At 31.3% G+C, this 15,009-nt stretch overlaps 1 protein-coding gene across 12 annotated transcripts in view; it reads right to left on the bottom strand.

Moving 5' to 3' along the window:
* hpse2 (heparanase 2) overlaps nt 1-15,009 on the bottom strand; it is a 200,682-nt gene that overhangs the window by 41,868 nt on the left and 143,805 nt on the right. For all 12 annotated transcript variants that reach the window (XR_012388878.1, XR_011006025.2, XR_012388877.1 and 9 more), the window contains 2 exons: nt 13,120-13,226; nt 9,581-9,695 (listed from right to left, as the gene is read on the bottom strand). Coding sequence is in view for 9 of the 12 variants with exons in the window: in XM_073920267.1 (XP_073776368.1) it covers nt 9,581-9,695; nt 13,120-13,226 (222 nt within the window). In the remaining 3 variants the exon portion in view is untranslated. The remainder of the gene's footprint in view (nt 1-9,580; nt 9,696-13,119; nt 13,227-15,009) is intronic.

Genomic DNA, 15,009 nt, shown 5'->3' with positions numbered 1-15,009 from the left:
CCCTTTTCACTGTGAAGTTTTTGAAGACCCAAATGAATTTTCTCGAGAAAATGTTTATTTTAAAGCTTTATTTATTAGCAAAACATTACTTTCGCCTTCTATTATTCCCTTATCTTTCTACATAAATATTTTCTACATATATATATATATATATATATATATATATATATATATATATATATATATATATATATATATATATATATATATATATATATATATATATATATATATAAATCTTATAACTTTTTGATGCATTTTTCCCTCTTCATTTACAAATATCATGATAGGTTGAGTATGACTTTCTTGTGATATATTGCTGATATCGTGATTATCAAGGGTAAAATATCATAATAATATAGCATCGTATTGTATTACTGTACCTGAACATCTGACAACTTATTTCACTTTTTCTTTGCTCTTATTTATTTATGCTTGCAATTTATTTGATTCACTCCACTACAAGATTATTCCAATCAAAGTTAATAATTGTATTCCAAGTTTGAAAAATTGTATTGATATCGCAATATAAATCGCAGCAAAATAAAATAAAGCAATATCAGATTTTTCCAATATTGTGCAGCCCTGTTTACTATAATACAACTAATGCACACCTTCAGGCCTGTGGAACGCTTGATTATGACTTACTGATGACCATTCTAAGGTTTGCAATTATTTTTTGGTCATAATTTTCGTTTTTAGACAAGTCCACAGCTGAGTTCCAGGCAGGTCTTGACCACATTAGTTCATATAACTATGCTGAATGGTTTCAGTTACTTCAAATAACTGCAGTGCAATATTGATGACAATCTCACACTCATAAAATACGCTGATGATCTGGCATTGGTTTCCTGTCAGGAAGAAATGAATAGCTCTTTATATTTTAAATTAAAGTATTACAGATTGGTTTGTCAAAAGTGCATTACACCTAAATATTGGGAAAACAAAAGTGTTATGTCTGGGGAGTCAAACAAGAGCAGTAGATACTAGAATTTTTAAACCAGTCACCATAAACGGACAAATAGTAGAGCGGGTCTCAAGTTTTAAGTATTTAGGCACAATTATTGATAATAAACTAAATTTTAATAGTAATGTAGAGGCGGTTTATAAGAAAGCAAGTCAGCGTCTTTATCTCCTCCGCAAGTTGAGAAGTTTTAATGCAAGTACACAGACATTAAACATGGCACATACAGTTGAAGTCAGAATTATTAGCCCCCTTTTGATTTATTTATTTTTTTAATATTTCCCAAATTATGTTTAACAGAGCAAGGAAATTTTCACAGTATGTCTGACAATATTTTTTCTTCTGGAGAAAGTCTTATCTGTTTTATTTTGGCTAGAATAAAAGCAGTTTTTAATTTTTTAAAAAACAATTTTGGGACAAAATTATTAGCCCCTTTGAGCTAATTTTTTTACGATAGTCTACAGAACAAACCATCGCTATACAATAACTTGCCTAATTACCCTAACCTGCCTAGTTCACCTTATTAACCTAGTTAAGCCTTTAAATGACACTTTAAGCTGTATAGAAGTGTCTTGAAAAATATCCAGTAAAATATTATTTACTGTCATTATGACAAAGATAAAATAAATTATTTATTAGAAATAGGTTCTAAAACTATTATGCTTAGAAATGTGCTGAAACAATCTTCCCTCCATTAAACAGAAATTGGGGAAAAAATAAACAGGGGCGCTAATAAGTCAGGGGGCTAATAATTCTGACTTCAACTGTAGATCATTGATAGAGAATGTTCTCAAATATAATATTGTTTCATGGTTTGGTAACACAACACTTCAACAGAAGAAGAAATTATCGCAAATTATCAATCAGGCAAATAAGATAACTGGTCACAAACAACATTCCCTGCAGATTTTATTTGACTCCTTTATGGAAAAAACAGCAGTTGTGCTTTTAAATGATAAAATACATCCCCTTCACTCAGCATTTGAATTGTTACCATCAGGACACAGGTTTAGAATTCCTAAAGCACGAAGACATGCTTATGAAAAGTCATTTATCCCAATGCCAGTTGTCATTTTTAATCGGAACACTGTTTAAAGTGAATGAGGTGGTTGCCAGGAAAGATATGCAGTATTTTGTATGGGGCTAATTTGGTTTTTAAACTTTTAACTTATGTTGTTGTCTTGATGAGTGTTGTTATTGTGTGGTTGTCGATGTTTGTAATTGTTGTCTTTAATCCAGTGTTGAAGACAAATTTCCTTTCTGTGTCAAGCAGAACGGACAATAAAGTTTAAACTAAACTAAATTACAAGAAATAAAACAGAACAATAAAACGAAATGGGATGAGTAAAGGGCTGTTTGAGCAAACCTGGCAAATGTCTTGAACCGCAACATCTGAAATATATCATTAGGCGTGTTAACGTTAAGAGAAACAAAGGACGAAAGTAACAAAGCAATTTTCTTATTTGTTTTCAGGTTATAACAGCACATTCAGCATGCAACCCTTGATGGAGAGGTCAAATATCAGCTGATTTTGAAAGTGTGTACTGTGGTTAGATCCTAATTTCAGATTTTAAGTGCAGAAAGTAAATTATTGTAGCTGTCCTTTTGTCCTTATTACAAGTGATGTTTCTCTTTTCATGTGTCACACTAATGATCAATCTGCTGGTTATATATTGCAATAACACATGCTTGAGTTTGCAATGTCTGAGTTTTTTAGTTTAAAAGTAAATCACGTTAAAATGGCAAGAGTTCTTGTAGGGATGAAAGTAGCACTGTTATTCATGCTCCACTGCTGATATTCAGACCTTATATTTCCACATTAGAGTTTGCAGCGTTTAGATTTAGCTGTTTTATAAAATAAATGCATATTGCCAATAATAATAAAAAATATTCTAAAATTGTATAATTTTTTAACATTTTGCATTAAGTTGCTTTTGAAACATTTGACAGAGCTGAAAATTAAATTTAAAATGCCATTTATTCATTTATTTGCAAAAATAAAGGTCAAAATACTGTATGTTTGCAGTTAACATTAACAAGGTCAAAGTCAGATATATAGAAAATAAACAAGGTTTAAGCCAGAAAATCTAGCAAATATTGTTGTGTTATGTTTGACCCACTCGTGTGTTATTTTCGACCCTGCCTATGGGGTCAAAAGTAACAATCTGCAACTTATGTTTAAAAGTACAGTTATATTGGAGTTGTTCTACATTGATACCAAGTACCTCCTGGTATTTATAAACCACAATTTTGAGTTAGTAACCACAGCAAACATATATTTCTGCTAAAAACATTATCTTTCTAAATTAGGTTTTTTTGAAAAACGGTAATTTCGTCCCCGGTCTCCTCTAGTATAAGTGGAAAAATTGACCTTGGCTCATTGGATTACTTAAAGGTGCAGTAGTTGATTGTCTTCAGAAACATCTTTATTGTGCTGGTTGAAAGTCTCGTCAGAGTCCAATAGTAATGATTAAAGTAAATGATCTAAATGTATTTATATGTATTTTTATATTCTGGGTAAGACATAAAACTGAAAAATGTTCATCCAATTAAATAGAGTCAGGCCGACATCTCTCATAATTCTGATAAGTAACTCAAACTGTCAGTCAACAAATGCAGATTTGGGCTTTTGCGCATTTCTGTTCACGCATATCCGCCATTAGCGTTTGCATGCCTGCTGCGTGTGTACGCCTAGATGAGCGACACGTGCACGTGAGACTGTCACTGTTGCGCCAAAATCAAATGCTGAATTGAAACTTTTTAAACTCCTGAATCAGTATTGGAGTTACTTTTGCACGCTGGAGGAAGGACGACACCATGGCTGAAGTATTTCTTTTAGACAGGAAATGTAATGTGTTTTAAAACTATATTAGTCACACACAGCTGATGTAGAGTGTGTTGTGTTATGAATGGGTTCTATGCACAGACGTGTTGTTCAGCCACTGAAATCTGCCGGTGGAAGCTAGATGTGACTATTTTTAGTTTTATAAGGGAGCTTTTACAGCATCGATGATGTAGATTTATATTCAGTTTAACAACAAAATGCCTAACCTGCTTGCTGAGCTGAAGTTGCTTTTATATTCACATTAGGTCACTTCTGAACAATGGCAGCCTGTGACGCGCTCCCGATATTGTTTACCGCTACCCTGAATATTCAGTCTGAAATAGCATGTAAGTGTGGCTTAGTAATAAGGGAAATTCCTGCATGCCGCCCAGCCAACCACTACATACACTTCTAACTGGCGAGTGAACTGGTTTGTCTGCTGTCGTGTCGCGGTGGGCGCGCTCGTGATTTCAATAGGCGTGGCTTTGAAACACAGTCCCTCCCTGACGTTCAAAGCTAATATGCTATCCGATTAGCATTTTGGCAGATCAAGTACTGCACCTTTAAGATATCTTACCAGCTTAAAGTGTTCCACTGAACGCCACAGAAAATCCTTCCTTCCCACTGCTATCAGACTTCATAACGTCTCCCTCAGTCACTTACCCTTACAGTAATCTATGCAATACCTGCTGCTCGTGCCATATATTACTTATTACGGGTTTTAGTGTGTGGAAGTCTGTGCATTATGTTTTATGATGTGCAATAATCTACTAGGTGCAATATTTGTACGTTTTTTTACTGGGTCTTAAATATTTTTAGTGCAATATCATTGTTTTTTGAGTGTTGAATCACTTTATTACTTGAAATATTTTATGTGTAATTGTTTTATGTGTAATATTATTGGTTTTGGTTAATATTATTTGCATTACTTGATATATGACTTAATAGTATTAGTTACCACTGATTCTTTTAAGTGTAATATCTTATATAATAGTTTTTATACTTATGTATTGTGGCTGTTTCCTTTTATAGATTGGTTGGATTTATGTGACTTATTTCACTTATTTAATTTATTTATTTTGTCTTGTGGTTTTGTGTTTCTGTGTTTTGTGTGTTATGGCAGTCATTACGTAAGCAATTTCCTGCGGGATCAATAAAGTTTTCTAAGTCTAAACCCGATTTGTAACCTCCACTTCACTTTATGTCACACAGAGCAATAGAAAGAGAGACAACTTCAATAGCACATTTTGTCAACAACAATGGCGGCTTGTGGAGCCTTTCAATACTTGTAGTTCTCGAAAGTTAGCACTTACAGCAGAGTTACAGCTAAAAACTGCTGGTGATGCAAGTGTGAACGGTACAAGGTTTTTACAAAGAAGAGTGGTTATGTTTTAACATTATCTAACCACAAAGCACTTCCAGGAACTATTTGAAGTCTACATGAATCACATGATGATCAAACGTTTTGAACTTCCATTGCTGTTATTTTCTAATTCTAATTCCACGACCATCATCAGTTACTCCTTGCTTATATATTATTATTAATAATAATAATTAAAACAGTAATGTGCATATTACTGAAGAGATGAATACTCACAAATAGATAATAATAATAGTAATTATAATACAATCATATTTTAGTATGTTTGATATCAATATTCATAACATTATTGTTCAGATTATTAAACAGATAAATAAATTTAAATAGATGATTAATAAATGAATTCATTAATAATCCTTATACTAAGTAATAATACTAGTAATACTACTAAATAATAATACTTTCGAAATTAATTATTAAATTAATTAAATTAGTTAATAATAAAATAAACAAATAAATGAACAAATAAAACAAACAAACTGACAGAATATGGATGGATAGATGGATAGATGAAGGATCAATCCTCTATTGAGGTGTGAATGGAAAGAACAGGAGACTCAGTCAAGGATTAAAGAGAAAAGGTTGGACCGTAAATTTTCCACACAGGCCGACAGGTTTCGGCTGTTGCGAATTCTCTCAGTGGGGCTTCTGGCTGTTCCCACAGACATCCAGCTATGTTTAAAGCATTGCGAACCCAGCAGGGGGCGATTGTTCCCTGGAATAACCAGAGATACTGAACGAAAAAAAAAAAAGAGAGACAACAGTTTCAAAAGTTGTGAGGAGTGCTTGACAAAAAATCAGCTCCCAGTGCGTTTTATGGAAAGATGCTCCTTCTTGTCCAGCTTCTGGTGAGATTCTGGCATGAAAAATCCAGCCTTGCATGTCTTTAGTAAAAGGTTGTATAAGCATGAATTTCTACTATTGCTGTGCTTCTCAAAAACTGTCCTCATTACGTTTTTCTTTAGATTTACTGCCGGCAAAGGAACATGTGTAAATTGACAGGTCTGGCTGTAAAAAAAAAAAAAAAAAAAAAAAGAAAAAAAAAAGAGAGGGCCACGAGCAGATAACGTATCTATTAGCATCTGAAGACAGTAATGGATGAACCTGAAGTGAAATTTTTGCTTGAGGCTGTTGATTTTTACAGTATATGCAAAATGGGGGTTCTCTCAGAAAATTTGTTGATAAATTGGTAAGTCACAATTTATTAGATTTTTACCCCTGCCTATTATTAAGATATTAACTGTTCATTAGTAGGTATAGTATATCTAGAAGTATGCTTCCCAAATCCTAAACAAAACTTAAACACAACCACTACCTTACTAACTATTAATAAACAGCTAATTAGTAGTTTATTAAACTAGAAGTGGTAGTTAATGGTTTGTTAATAGCCTGAATTGTCAACTGAACTAAAGTGTCGATAACTTTTTTAAAATATTTACTTATTCTGTTGAGATTGCACACACATTACTTATATTTTGGGTAAAAATAAAAAAATGTAATAAATAAGTAGATAATTTAAAATTTAATTAAATCAATAAATAAAATTAAATATACTTAATAAATAAATATAATATAAATAAATGAATGAATAAAAATCTAATTAAATATAATTAATACATAAATATAAAATAAATAAATAAATAAATAAATAAAGATCAAATTAAATATAGTAAATAAATAAATAAATATAAAAAATAATTAAATTAAATATAATATATAAATAAATAAATGAATATTAAATAAATAAATCAATTAAAATAAAATTAAGTAAAGTAAATAAATAAATAAATAAAAATTAAATAAATATGGTAAATAAATAAATATAAAAATAAATAAATAAATATATAAAAATAAATCCAGAAACATGGATTTTCTTACCACTGCTATGCTGATGATACCCAGCTATACCTCTCTTTTCATCCTGATGATCCCTCGGTTCCAGCTCGCATCTCAGCCTGCCTGTCGGACATTTCACACTGGATGAAAGATCATCATCTTCAGCTTAACCTTGCAAAAACGGAAATGCTTGTAGTTTCTGCCAACCTGACTCTACACCATAACTTCTCAATCCCGATGGATGGGGCAAACATTACTGCATCCAAAATGGTGAAAAGTCTTGGAGTAACGATTGATGACCAACTAAACTTCTCTGACCACATTTCTAGAACTGCTCGATCGTGCAGATTCGCACTCTATAACATCAGAAAGATCCGACCCTTCTTATCTGAACATGCAGCTCAACTCCTTGTTCAAGCTCTTGTTCTCTCCAGACTGGATTACTGCAACTCTCTACTAGCGGGCTTCCAGCTAACTCTATCAAGCCTCTTCAGCTGCTCCAGAACGCAGCAGCACGAGTGGTCTTTAATGAACCTAAAAGAGCACATGTCACTCCGCTACTCATCCATTTGCACTGGCTGCCAGTTGCTACTCGCATCAAATTCAAAGCTCTGATGTTTGCCTACAAAGCGACTTCTGGCTTTGCTCCTTCTTATCTGCTCTCACTTCTGCAGATCTATGTGCCCTCCAAAAACTTGCGTTCTGTGAATGAACATCGCCTCGTGGTTCCATCCCAAAGAGGGAAAAAATCACTTTCCCGAACGCTCGCGTTCAATTTGCCCAGTTGGTGGAATGAACTCCCTAACTGCATCAGAACGGCAGAGTCACTCGCCGTTTTCAAGAAACGACTAAAAACTCAACTATTTAGTCTCCACTTCACTTCCTAATCTGCAATTGCTTCTCTGGATATACCACTAACTGTACTCCAAAAAATAAAAATAAACATAATAAATAAATAAATGAATAAATAAATAAATAAATATAATAAATTAAATATTTTTGGTATGTTATAAATATTTATTTTAGTACATATATTTAGTTATCTAAATGTTCCATTGGCAAATTAATAAACTAACATCAGTAATTTACTTTTTTTAACAATAACCATGTATGCTTTTATAATAAAATATCATAAATCACCTATATTTATATATATATATATATATATATATATATATATATATATATATATATATATATATATATATATATATATATATATATATCTAAACTGAATGGTCACCATAAGCTAATAAAAGATGAGGGTTAACAGGTTACACAGGATCTAGAATCAAATTGAACTGTAATTAAAGTCTTATGTCTATGTGTGTGTGTGTCTCATCTCCAGAGACCTGACCTGTGCACTCTGAGAAAGACTGCGGTCTCCATAATTCAGGCTGGGTTTGGCAGCGGTCAGCAGGGTGGGTCTACCTGCAGACTGTCTTCGGCTCGGGTTGCAGTGCTATCAGCATCTGGCTGTTCCTCACAGTGGGGCACACATGTCGAAGGGGCTGGGAGACAGGTGACACTGTCCTGGGTTTGAATTTCAGTGCACTTCGACCCAGCTGCCCAGTATTCAACACCACTAAACACCTTTCATCTTGGCTAATAGGTCCCACGGGAAACTCGGTAAGGTGCCTGGGCCACATACTAAAAACGGAGCATTTTCAAACACTGAAGTAAAACGACATCCAGGTAGTTTTACAGTAAAGTAACAAGCATACCACACAGATCACTGCATGTGGCGTTAATTTGCGTAACCTTTTGTGACTTAAGTCTGTCTGCGGGTTGCGTCTGAGTGCTAAACAGCTTTGGCTGCTTTTGATTTGTGCTGTTTTTATGTGTTCAAACTTACAGGTAAGGGATTGAAATGCTGGGCCACCAGGTGGTTATATCCATAGTCCAAGAATGAATGTCGGAGAACAAAGTCACTCCTGTGAGCTAAACTTTGCTAGTGTTCTTTTTTTTTTTTTCTTATTCTGTTGAGATTGCACACACATTCTTTATATTTAGGGGTAAAAATAAAATAAAATAAAATAAATACAAAATAAATAAATAAATAAAAATAAATAAAATAAAATATGATAAAATAAAATAAAATAAGATAAATAAATAAAATACAATAAAATAAAAATATTATAAAATCTGTCTGCGGGTTGCGTCTGAGTGCTAAACGGCTTTGGCTGCTTTTGATTTGTGCTGTTTTTACGTGTTCAAACTTGCAGGTAAAGGGTTGAAGTGCTGGTCCACCAGGTGGTTGTATCCAAAGTCAAAAAACGAATGTCAGAAAACAACGTCAATCTCGAGAGCTAAATTTTGCAAGTGTTAAATAATTTTTATTTAGTATATTTTCTTATTCAGTTGAGATTGCACACACATTCTTTATATTTGGGGGTAAAATAAATTAAAATAAAATAAATACATAATAAATAAAAAATATATATATAATAAAAAAAAATGAAAATATGATAAAAAAATAAAAAAAATAAAATAAAATAAAATAAATCAATAATATAATTTTTTTTTTTAATTAAATAAATAAATAATTGTGCTTTTTTTACATGTTCAGACTTACAGGTAAAGGGTTGAAGTTCTGGTCCACCAGGTGGTTGTAACCATAGTCAAAGAACGAATGTCGGAGAACAACATCAATCCCGTGAGCTGCAGCGATGCCAAGAGTGTTAAGCCACCTAAAAAAAAGTATAATAATAAATTTCAAGTAAAAAATAAATTTAAATATCAGAGGATGTAGCAGAAGTGATCAATTAGTCATGCTTTAACATTTTTATCATCATATTAAGTCCTTTTTTAATATTTAAATGCCATTATCTGTATACGAGAGAAAAGAACACTTCTGAAATATAGTGGGATGAGCTGCCGTGGAAAACAAGTGTGTAGTACAAGGGAAAGCAAGGCTTTTTTTATTCTATATACTATTCAAAGAAAACCATAAGAATAGATCATTTTGTAGTTCGGACAGAGTTTGGTGTGGACTGAATAAGTGATTTGACAGAAATTTTGCTTAGTGCAGCTTAACTGTGTGTTTTGATGGGTCACTATGGTATATTCCTATTTAAGGGCTGCACGATTTTGAAAAAAAAAAAAAAAACTGACATTGCAATACTTAGTTTTTCTGCTATATATTGACATATGAATATCATTTCACAAGATTAATTTATTTGAAAAGAATTCATTGTTTGTTAATACTTTAAAATAATGGTCCATTAGTTAATGTTTGTTAATGTGTTTAGTAATGCATTTATTATGGTATTTCTTCAACTTTGTTAACATTAGTTAATATTATTTAAGTTAAATAACGTTAGTTCATGTTAACTCCCAGTGCATTAACTAATGTTAAAAAGCATAACTTGGATTTTAATACTGCATTATTTAATGTTGAACTATAATTAATAAATACACGATTATTCATACTTCAAAACAATAGGACAAATAAAAACAGATGATGAAAACAATAAAACAAAGATAAATGGTTTAGGATTTTCAGTGAAGTCTAACAGGACATTTAAGTACAGAAAGTGAGTAATCAAATCAAATGTAAAATAACACAGTATAATCCTTATTGTGTAAATAATTAACTACAATTATTCTTTGTTAAAGTGGTTTAAAAAGTTTAACTTTTGTCCAAATGGTTTAAATTCAGTTGAAATCACTTGAGATCCTGAGATTGCGTGACTATTTCAGATTTGCACATTGCGTTATCAAGGCTGAAACTATATATTGTGCAGCCGTAATTCTTATACTGCAACTATGTTTAGTAGGGATAGGTACCAAAACTCGATACTTTATTCGGTGTTACATTATAAAAGACCGAAGTATCGATAAGCTCTGATGTTAACAGTTCTGCTATCGGACATGGAGAATTATTGCTGTATAAACATTACTTACAGTAGCAATTTAACTGACCAACCACAGTTGGCAATCTCACATGAGAAATGCACAAATATCTTGTGACACAAACTCGCGCGCACACACAAGCTTGCGGAGTGAACCAAGCAGAGTGAACCAAACAAGTTATTGTAGTATTTCCTGAGTGGACAGCAAAAATGCCCATTGCAACAAACGCAACAAGATGTTTTGTTGTATAAGTTTCTCTGTTGTTTTTCTTATATATGTCTGCAGAGAGACAAATGAAAAGTTTTTGACTGCGTAACAGTAACGTCACATCATTCGCATCAATCTGCCAATAACCTAAATTAGTCTAATATTATTACTTAAATAAACACACAGACACATCTTAAACATTAAAAATGCTTTTACATCAGCTGAAATATAACCAATGATTAGCCTATTAATATTTTTTATTGAATTAAATTATAAGAAAACAGCTTTTTACATTGCAAGATGCTGCAAAACTATATTAAAAACACAGTTAACTCCCAAAACACTGTTAACTCATTCATCTTCTTTTCGACTTAGTGCCTTTATTAATCTGGGGTCGCCACAGCAGAATGAACTGCCAACTTATCCAGCATATGATTTTTTTACACAGCGGATGCCCTTCCAGCTGCAACCCATCTCTGGGAAACATCTATACATACTCATACACATTCATATGCTACGGACAATTTAGCCTACCCAATTCACCTGTACCGCATGTCTTTGGACTGTGGGGGAAACCGGAGCACCCGGAGGAAACCCACGCGAATGCAGACTCCACACAGAAACGCCAACTGAGTCGAGGCTCGGAACAGCAACCTTCTTTCTGTGAGGCGACAGCACTACCTACTGCACCACTGCGTTGCCCGGTTAACTCATTCATTTTAATGCTTTATTAAAAAATCATACATATCCTCTCATTTAGCTGCATTTTGATATTCAAAGAGGGTATTTTTTTTTAACTGCAGGGAGCACAACAAACCAACAAAGATGCCAATTTCTGCCAGAAAAGTCAAACATGAGTAATTTTCCTTCAAACCATTGGACATACAGAAAAAAAAAGTATTTATTTGTATTACAATTATTGGTTTCATTTTATTTTACAAAAATACTTGTAGAATAAATTTGTTTTTTGTATTTTTTTTATAATAACAAAAACTCTACACCAAAGTACCGAAGAGAACCATTAAAGTACCGAACCGATGAGTGGTATCGATAAAAGTAGTATACCGTTAAAATCTTAACGATACCCATCCCTAATGTTTATTGCACATCTTAAAAGCAATTAGCTCTTTACAGGCAATTGATAGACAAATAGATAGACAAACAACTAGATTCCAGAAAAATTGCATTCGCTATTATTTTACTCATCTTTAGTCCATTCGAGTTGTACTTAGGTGACTTATTGCTTCATTAGAAAATGAAAGACGATTTTTAGCTGAAAATGTGGTCCTTGGTAATTTATAAAATGCAAGTTAATGGCTCCTAAACATTCTTAGTGTCAAGAAAAGGAAAGAAAACTGTTAAACATGGCCCCTGGTGATACATTAAGGTCTTAAAAAGCAAACCAGTCATTTTGTGCAAGAAACTGGGCATTATTTACTACACTCAAATGTGCTTTTAATAGATTACAAAAGAAATGAAAAATCTTTCATCATTTTATCGTCCTTTACTTGTTCCAAACCTGTTTGAGTTTATTTTTTTCTGCAGAACAAAAAAGGAGATATACTGAAGTTTATTGAAAAGCAACCGCCATTGAGATCCATAGGGTCGATGGCTGCTGGTTTCCAACATTCTTCACAATATCTTCAAAAGAAAGAAACTCATTTAGAAACACTTGTGTTTAGTAAATGTTCACTATTTTTGGTTGATCTATGCCTTATATACATTTCCTCCACAAACTCAATGCGTTCATGACAGTCTGGAGTCTTGTTTAATAATGACGTATGCACATCCAGTATATGCATCAGTTATAGGTTACAGTATCCAATATAAACACAAGCATCATTTTGATGGATAATACAATACAACAGTATCCCCCGATGCATTTTTATAAATATTATGTGACAGGATGTTCACTGAAAGAATGATTGCCAAAGCTGTGAAGTGAAGGTAATAATGTTGTAAAACATTATGATATACTTTAACATATAAAGCCAAAGGTATTAATTTTGTTTTGCATGTATGTTTTGCGATAGACCACATTAAGATACTTACAGAAAGCCAGCAGCAAATGTGTCGGATAAATTATTGGTGCCTCCTGCCCAAGCCGGACCAACTCCACCCAGCCACACATGCTTCTCTGGAGCATGAGTCTGAACAATCTGAAAGATGAAAAAACATATATTTATAACAGAATAACTGAGTGACGATGCGGGTTTATTCTTGATGATTTTATTGAATGCTTTATTCTAATAATATCCATATTCATATATCTTCATCACATCAACCCAATATTTCTTACAGCCTTTAACAAAGCAATGAAACTTACCAAGACATTGACCAAACAATTTAAATATATTTATCACAATAGGACAAAAATGACAAACCTTTTTTAAGCTCTTCTAATTAACTTAAAGTTTTATCATTAAAAATAATAATAATAATATTTATTAATAATAATAATAATAACAATAAAAATAATAAACTAAATTTGTAATATTGATAAGATGTATTACTATTATTATTATTATTATTATTTTTATTAATGTTAATGTTAATACAAACAACGTAATAATAATAATAATAATAATAATAATAATAAACTAAAGTAAACTAAAGTTGCAATATTGATTATAATAATAATAATAATAACTATTATTAATAATAATAATAATAATAATAATAATAATAATAATAATAATAATAATTTATTAATTATTAATTTAATGTTAATACAAACAATTTATTAATAAAAACAATTTATAAACAAATTTTGTAATATTGATAATAATAGTTATAATAATGATAATAATAATAATTATTATTATATAAATTCTTATTAATTAAATGATAAATTATTAGTAAATTATTAATTATTATTATTATTATTATTATTAATAATAATAGTAATAATAATAATAATAATAATAAGTAAATTATTATTATTATTAATAATATTATTATTATTTATTACTATAATTATTATTAATAACTATTTAATGTTAATACAAATAACTTATTAATAAACAACAATAACAATAATAATAATAAAAAATACACTAAAGTTTTAATATTTATCATAATAATAATACTATTTTTTACTATTACATTACTATTATTATTATTATTTTTATTATTATTATATTATTCAATTAATATTAATACAAATGTATTATTGTATTAATAAATTACTTAATAATAAAAAGTTGTTATTAAATACTATATTAAGCTATTAACACTAATATTATATGCATTACATGTACTTAAATACTATTACTATAACTAATAATAACTAATAACTAATAATATATAAACATAAAATGTAAACTAAAGTTGTAATATTGATCATAATAATAATAATTATTTTTATTATTATTACTACTACTACTACTACTATTATTACAATCAAATATAAAATCATATTTGTTCTCTAATTTTAAAAGCCGAGTACCTAAACACAGTTTCTTCCCATGCAGCCTTCTGATAAAAAACAAAAAACTGATTCGTAACTCCTGTTTTTGTGCTTAATATGAGTCAAACCGTCCATGAACAGTCCGTGGGCATGATTCGAAATGATATTACTGATGTATTACAGATCAGTGGATGATATCCCAACTCCACAGCACAAGCATGCAGCTGCAGGGTCAGAGTCTGGTTATAATAGAACACATGTTGGGTATTAGGCATATTTTATAATAAGCCAAAGCAAGGCTCTCGTCATCCTCTCTACTTCTGAATCAAAACCAGTAAACTTGCTGAAAACCTGCTGTAGCGAATGACTGAGAAGCATTGCTAAAGCATAAATTACATTCCAGAATAAATCTGCACACTATTGCAAACAGCGGAAGGGTACATCTGCCATCAAAACAGATGCAAACACCTGCAGATCCATTAGATGTGATATGAAGCCCATCTTTTATGTTCGATATAATGATTTTAAAAATG

Source organism: Danio rerio, chromosome 13 (assembly GCF_049306965.1).
Source record: "Danio rerio strain Tuebingen ecotype United States chromosome 13, GRCz12tu, whole genome shotgun sequence".
In the NCBI taxonomy this organism is placed as follows: domain Eukaryota; kingdom Metazoa; phylum Chordata; class Actinopteri; order Cypriniformes; family Danionidae; genus Danio; species Danio rerio.
Note: the sequence above shows the minus strand (reverse complement) of the source record. Positions and strands in the feature narration are given on the sequence as shown.